Source organism: Octopus bimaculoides, chromosome 6 (assembly GCF_046866305.1).
Source record: "Octopus bimaculoides isolate indiv1 chromosome 6, ASM4686630v1, whole genome shotgun sequence".
In the NCBI taxonomy this organism is placed as follows: Eukaryota; Metazoa; Mollusca; class Cephalopoda; order Octopoda; family Octopodidae; genus Octopus; species Octopus bimaculoides.
In genome coordinates, this window is record NC_142933.1 from 78,025,501 (window position 1) to 78,033,508 (window position 8,008).

The 8,008-nt window shown below is 36.5% G+C and overlaps 1 protein-coding gene across 1 annotated transcript in view; it reads right to left on the minus strand.

The window, feature by feature from the left end:
- The window catches only part of LOC106871143 (uncharacterized), a 154,552-nt gene that overhangs the window by 19,757 nt on the left and 126,787 nt on the right, over positions 1-8,008 (minus strand). Inside the window, exon 3 of the mRNA XM_014917453.3 lies at positions 7,587-7,909. Within this exon, the coding sequence (XP_014772939.2) occupies positions 7,587-7,909 (323 nt within the window). The remainder of the gene's footprint in view (positions 1-7,586; positions 7,910-8,008) is intronic.

The following is an 8,008-nucleotide window of genomic DNA, read 5'->3' on the forward strand; positions in this document are numbered from 1 at the left end:
GAGTATAGAGAGTAAAACTATCAAATGCTTTTTCTAGGTTCACAAATGTGAAATAGAGTGGTTTCTTCCAAGCTAACTAATCCACCCATATTTACTACACTAGAAAAGAAGCACTGGTAGTACCATAACCTTGCACACTTTCAGATTGCATCTCACCATAGCTATTTTTTAATCCTTATATACACACACACACACACACACACACACACACAGACAAGCATAGATACATACATGCCTACCCACAGACACACACACAAACAACAGGCTTATGCACTACTTTCATGTACCAAAATCCATTTACAAGTTACTGGTCTACTTGATGTCATGGAAGACAGCAAAGCTAATTATTCCATCATACTGCCACACTGGTCCTTATACTTACTATATATATTTATTTTTAACTGACTTGCTTTTTCATTTTGTGCATGAGAGTGAAATATGAACAACTGATGAAGACTAAGTATCTTACACTGAGCAGAGAAGATGGAGGGGAAGCAGGTGAACATATGGTTTGCTAAATGTGCCAGTGGGATATGAGAATTACTGAGCACAAATGGATTGAAGGAATATTTGGATACCAAAAGCACTGAGTGGAATATATACATATATAGGGGCAGGAATGGCTGTGTGATAAAAAGCATGCTTCCCAACCACATGGTTTCAGGTTCAGTCCCACTGCACAGCACCTTGGGCAAGTGACTTCTACTATAGACTCTAGCTAACCAGAGTGTGAGTGGATTTGGTAGACAAAAACTGAAAGAAGCCTGTCATGTGTGTGGGTATGTGTGTGTATCTGTTTGTCTCCTGCCACTGCTTGACAACCAGTGTTGGCATGTTTACATCCCCATAATTTAATGATTCAACAAAAGAGAATGATAAAATTAGTACTAGGCTTAAAAATAAAAAAAACAATTCATTTAACTAAAAATTCATTCAAGGCAGTACCCCAGCATGGCCACACTCTAATCACTGAAACAAAAATAAGTGTGCACGTATGTGTGTGTGTGTGTAAAGGAGAGAGAAAGTTGAGTGCTCTTGTATGAACATTCAATGCACATTGCATAACAATACCTGCTTGGTAAAAATAAATGTGTGTAGCGTAAGATGAACAGAAAGAAGAGAAATCTTAAAGGGGCAGGTGTGGTGGAAAGCAGAGAGATTGGAATTTGAGAATGTCAGCTGTGATTGACAGTTTAGACAAAACAGATTAGGGTTAGCAAGCAGAAATACATACGCAGTCACAGCAATGTCACAAACACATGATAATGCCATAGAAAAAAGTGGACCTCAATAAGTGTTTGTAATGATGGTGATGACGGCAATGATAGTGATGGTGCAGACAGCATTGATGACACTTTTTGTTCGTTTTACTGGGTTCAGCCATTTCACTGAGGCCATACTAGAACACTGTCACCAAGAGTTTTAGATTGATCATATCAACGTCAACCACTCCAGTATTGTTTCAATCTGTACTTACTTCACCAATGGCTGAGTTTTTACTTTTGGAGGAGTGAAGAAACAAAACTCAACACACATATCTACATCAGTAAGCAAACATCCACACAATTTATACACCTACATACAAACACACAAACATACAAGGGGGGGGTCATAAAGCTCCTGGTTTTAAGTGTCTTACAAAAGGCCTGATTGGAGGCCCAGCCTTCCAAGTTCTTTTACAGGGTTTAGAAAAACTGATGGACCACTGTAATAAGTGTGACTGAGATGAATATGTTAAATAGAATCATAATTAACTGATTCTCCTGTATTTTCTTTTATCCAAAGCCAGGAACTTTTCAGCACCCACTTAGGTGTATGTATATATATATATTTATATATAAATCATAGCCATCACACACAAGCAAGTATGACTAGATAACATGTGCTATGCCTTAGCAAATTGTTTAATATACCTAGGTACATTTGAGCACATATAGACAGCCCTTTGATCTCCTTTAGTACAGTCAAACCCCCAATCTTATGATCATGACCCAAACACGATAAACACTATGGTTCATACCTATTTATATATCATTTAACATCCACTTTTCCTTGCTTGTTTAGCTCAGGCCAGAAGCAGATTTTTTTATGGTTGGATTCCTTTCCTGTCATCAACACTCATTTGTTTCTAACCAAGGTAAAATTCTCCCATAGCTAGACGTTTTTCATGAAAGACTAGATAAAAAAAAAAACAACCTCGACTGTGTGACAATGATGTTCATTTACAACCATCATGTACTGTCTAGATAAGGGCACACAAAAACATATACACAAACATACATCCACCTGTCTCTCTATTATACACTAACCTCTCACCTAGCACAAAGCCATTTCCTGCAATTCCACTTCCTCTCCCAGGTGAAGGGTCTTCCAATGGGATCAGTTCACTCTGTAAAAATGTTGGTGTTAGGAAAGGCATCCAGCCACAGAAACCATGCCAAAACAGACAATGGAGCCTGGTGCAGCTCTCCAACTTGCCAGCTCCTGTCAAACCATCTAACCCATGCCAGCGTGAACGACAGACATTAAATGACGATGATGATGATAGTACATATACATATAACAGCTTCTTTCAGGTTCTGTCAACCAAATCCACTCACAAGGGCTTTGGTCAGCCCATGACTATAGTAGAAGACACTTGCAAAAGATATCATGCAGTAGGGCTGAACCCAAGACTATACTGTTGGGAAGAAAGCTTCTTAACCATACAACCACACCTGTGTCTATATGAGAGATTTCTATGCAATTTCCATCAACCACATTCATTCAAGGGTTTGGTTACCCGGAGGGCATAGAAGACACTTGCCCAAATTACTACACAATGGGACTGAACCCAAAGCAACACTTTTGCAAAACAAACTTCTCAACTATGCAGTCATGCATGCACCTACTTTTTTTCTTTCTTGTTTCATTCATTAGCCTGAGGACATGCTAGGGCACCACCTTGAAGAATTTTAGTCGAACTAATCAGCCCCAGTACTTATTTTCTTTTAAGTCTGGTACTTATTCTCTTTTACTCTTTTACTTGTTTCAGTCATTTGACTGTGGCCATGCTGGAGCACCACCTTTAGTCGAGCAAATCGACACCAGGACTTATTCTTTGGAAGCCTCGTACTTATTCTATCGGTCTCTTTTGCCGAATCGCTTTGTTACGGGGATGTAAACACACCAGCATCGGTTGTCAAGTGATGTTGGGGGGACAAACACAGACACGCAAACATATACACACACATACAAACATATATACATATATATGATGGGCTTCTTTCAGTTTCCGTCTACCAAATCCACTCACAAGGCTTTGGTCGGCCCAAGGCTATAGTAGAAGACACTTGCCCAAGGTGCCACACAGTGGGACTGAACCTGGAATCATGTTGTTGGTAAGCAAGCTACTTACCACACAGCCACTCCTACATTAGTTTCTTTAGCCAAACTGCTAAGTGATGGAGATGTAAACACACCAACACCAGTTGTCAAGCAATGGTTCGAGACATGGGTTTCTTTCAGTTTCCAACTACCAAATCCACTTACAAGGCTTTGGTCAGCCCAAAGCTATAGCAGGTTCTGTTCCATTGCATGGCCCAAGGTTCCATGCAATGGAACAGAACCTGGAATCATGTGGCTGGGAAGCAAACTTCTTACCACAACAGCCACACCAGCACCTTTCTGTTAAATGATCTATAATTTTTTCAAAATCATAATTTTTCCAAAATCATAATTTTTCTAAACCATAAAAACAATTTCAATAAATTTATCGTTTTCACCTAATTGCAAATACTTGCTTATTTAACATTTGTCAAATATCAAAATATTTGACACAATCTTTTCAACAAGTGGAATTTATCAAGCAAAGGGTGATAGTGAAATATCAACAGCAAAAACATTTAACTAATTTAAAAAAAAAAAAAGCCATTATAAAACTTGTCTGTTTAATCAAATGACCAGAGAGAGAGAGAGAGAGAAAGAGAGAGAGATACACAAATATACAAAGATTCCAAAAATGGAACTGTTATATTTAGCTCTTTTGCGAAACATTGTCTTTTATGTGTCTCTAATAAAACTTTCTAAATTCCTGTAGAAATGAAACAATGAAACTTGTGTGTGCGTGTGTGTGAGAGAGAGAGAGAGGGAATGAGAGAGTGAGAGAGAAGGGAAGAGGTGGAGAAGGGAGAGAGTGTGTGTGCTTCACCATTCTATAAATGACAGTGGTATAATTGTTTATATTAACCATTATTATTATTATTATTATTATTATTATTATAGCTGCTATTAGTGTCAGCGTTAGTTTTTGCTTTCAATCGTTTTGAAGGGAAAGAGCAAAAAAAAAAAACTGCATTTTCCCTTCATGAAATAAAGGTGGTGAACTGGAAAATGTTTTTGTGTTTTGTTGTTTTATTTACAGTCTCAAGAGAAACTTGGAAAATGAATAAACAAGTGAGACAGAGTGTGAGTGAGTAGAGGGAGAGATAGAGAAGGAGAAAGATAAAGGGAGAGAGAGTGAAGGGAAAAGAGAGAGAGTACATATTGTGAATATGGGATTCAGTTGAATATTTTGTATGCATGTGAGTGTCACTAAGTTGCATATTTTGTGGATATATGTAAATACAGTTGCACACATGCATTTTCATGTGCATAAGTGCATTGATTGTATGAGTGAGAGAGAGAAAGAGGAATGAATTTTAGATTAAGATACAATTGTTTAAAACCTAAGTACATGGTACCATTTTTTGACATGACCCATGATTGTCAAAACAAAAGCAAGAAAAGAAAAAAGAGCAAACAATAAGGCGATACAGTGAGGAATACTATTAGAGCTTTAAAACACTCACAAAACTGGAGATTATCAACAATTTCCAGTAACCCATCAAAAAAAATTTTATACACAACTGTAAAAGTAACACAAACAATGAAGGAAGAAAAAAAAACAAAAAAAAAGCACAAATATGTATAAACCTTTTTTTAAAATATAGATGGGTGTTTATAAAAATAGGTCCCCTTTCTTTATACAATGAAAATAAACAAAACTAATTAAGTTTGTGCACTGTGTGAAGTGATTGGCAAATGTGATTTTTATCAACACAGACCATCAACTGTTCATGAGACTAAGGATTTTTGAGGTTTTTGCTCTCCTCGAAAGGAGGGTAAGTATATTTCATTTGACGATTGAAATATAACTGGAAATTGGGTTATATTAAGTGGGTATATTAAGCATGGTAATGAATTTGATAATTACTCAATCAATAATATCAATAATATCAAAATATTTTTAATCAATTTCCAAGGTGTAGGCATGGTTGTTTGTCTGGTTAAGAAGCTTGCTTGCAAACCACTTGGTTTTTGGTTCAGTCCAACTGTGTGGCACCTTGGGAAAGTGTCTTCTACTATAGCCCCAGACTGACTAATACCTTCTGAGTGAATTAGAAGGAAACTGCATAGAAGCCTGTGGCCTATATGTGTGTGTGTATGCTTTAGAATGTGTAGATCTTTATGTTGGTGTTCTGATCACCAGCACTTGACAACTAATGTTGGTCTGTTCATGTCCATGTTACTTAGTGCTTCAGTAGAATAAGTATTAAACTTAAAGGCCGGTCATAGCTGAAATACCTTTGCTTATATATTTCCTCAATTTGATATGGCAGGGATAGGGAGGGCACCGATAAAGGCTTGAATATTGGACAGAGACATTATTTTTAGCAATCTTCTTCCACTATTGATAAATAAAGTCAAAGTTGGCCTTGGCAGGACTGCAACTTAGAATATAATAAGGTAGGGCAAATAAGACCAAGTAGTTTGTTCGAAGGATAATCTACTAATTCCACTAATCCACTGCAAAGAGTTTTTAGACATCAAATGACTACGAGGGTTCCCCTTTCCTGTGTAAAATAGGAACCAAAGGGGTCTGTAGACACAAAAATGAGAATAACTAAGAGTATTAAGCTTTTAACAACCTTAATTATGGAATGGGATCAAACTCACAATCAAAATTTTAACATGAAACAATGTTATGAAAATTTATAAATTTATGCATCAAAATAGCTGAGAACATTTATAAACAGTAGAATTTCCACAAGATTTTATTAAAATATAGATACATTAGCCCTTTTGAAACCAACCTACCTGGGATCCAAATTAAAACCTTCCATCACAATTTCATGCTAATTTGTGTTTCAAACACCAGCATAATAAAGACAAAGTTATTTTGATAAACTTCTCATTAATTTTAAATTTAACTGAAATAAAAGTATATTTCAACAGAAATATGATAACAGAAAGACTAAACTTTTTCTTGTCCCAGTTTGTATTTTCCTTTTCTATAAACACTGGTGTCAACCTTAAATTGTACTATCATTTGGAATGTATGACATTTCATGAATGTTTTCACCTATAGGTACAGACTGTGTGGTAAGAAGTTTGCTTCCCAACCAGTGATTATGAGTTCAGTTCTACTATGGGCATATGTCTTCTACTAAAGCCTCAGGTTGAACTAAAGCCTTGTGAATGGGCTTGGCAGACAGAAACTGAAAGAAGCTTGTCGCGCGTGAGCGCGTGCGTGTGCATGCGTGTGTGTGTGTGTGCGTGTGTGCGTGCGCGTGTAAATATTTTCATAAACAAATCCAAAAGGCTTTGCAAGTTACAGAGAGAAAGCAACTATGGAAGACTCATAGTGTAATAACTGTATAATATATATCATGATATTTATTCTCAGATTTGAAGCAATAATTCTATAAATATACACAAATGACTGGAAAATGATGAGCTAACCTCAGGCTGAACTGAACTCACAAATCGATGCTTACATGGCACCTTGCAAATCTGATTGGCCAAATGCTCACCCATCAATTATATATATATATATATATATATATATATATATATACACACACACACATACACGTATGTATGTGTGTGTGCCCCCACCACCACTTGATAGCTGGTGCTGGTGTGTTTATGTACCATAACATAACGGTTCAGCAAAAGAGACCAATGGAATAAGTACCAAGCTTAAAAAAGTAAGTAATGAGGTCAATTTGTTCAACCAAAGTTCTTCAAAGCAGTGCCCCACCATGACTGCAGTCTAATGACAAACAAGTAAAAGATTAAAGAATTATGTCCACCTGATGATGGCTAGAAGGAATTGTTAGTGGCAACTGTTGCAGAATATTACAGTCAGGAAAGATGATGTAAAGAACAACAAAAAATAACTAGTGTTTGGTAATTGCTTCACCTTGGATGCAGCACTTTGCGTTAATATCTATAGTAGTCATGGGCCAACCAACCCCTTGTGAGTGAAATTGTTTAAAGGAAACTGAGTGAAACCCAATTAAATACATGTGGAGTAGGAATATTGTGTAAAGTGGTTCATTGTGTTGCATTCCTTTAAGCCAAAAAGAGAAACTTAGCCATTTAATAAATACAGGTTGATAAAATAATCAGTAGGTTGAAATTACTTCTAGGAGTGATATGATTAACGAAAACACTTAAAGGCAAAGGCTTGGAGTAACAGCAGTTGAATGATTGAAACCAGTAAAAGAATAAAAGAATGACATTCCATTTGTAATTCATAAAGTAAATAAATAAATACATACTTGGACCATTCTTCCAAAGATGTTCTCCTTTCAAGATAACCTGACATTACAGCCTGGGGTTGTAAATGCAGTGAAGATACACTGGAAGATAGTTTATCAATTTTACACTTTGTTGTATTGTTGAAGAGATTTTCAACAATAGGCAGAGATTTGGGGCGTTTGGCTGTTTGTACTCCTCCTTCAGTTGTTAGCAGTTTAGTGGTATGAACTGAAGATTTTGTTTCATCAGGGCTGAGAGAGCATGACTGTTGAGCATTGCACAATGATTTTGTAGCAGGTGTGAGGGTAGGTGGGATTATCTTAGTACGACTGATGTGCGCCATCTGAAATAATAATAATAACAATGAAAATAATTTTAAAAAATGTTACAAGCAATAGCTTTGCTGACAAAAGAACCAACAGTAGCAGTTTCAAATAACAAA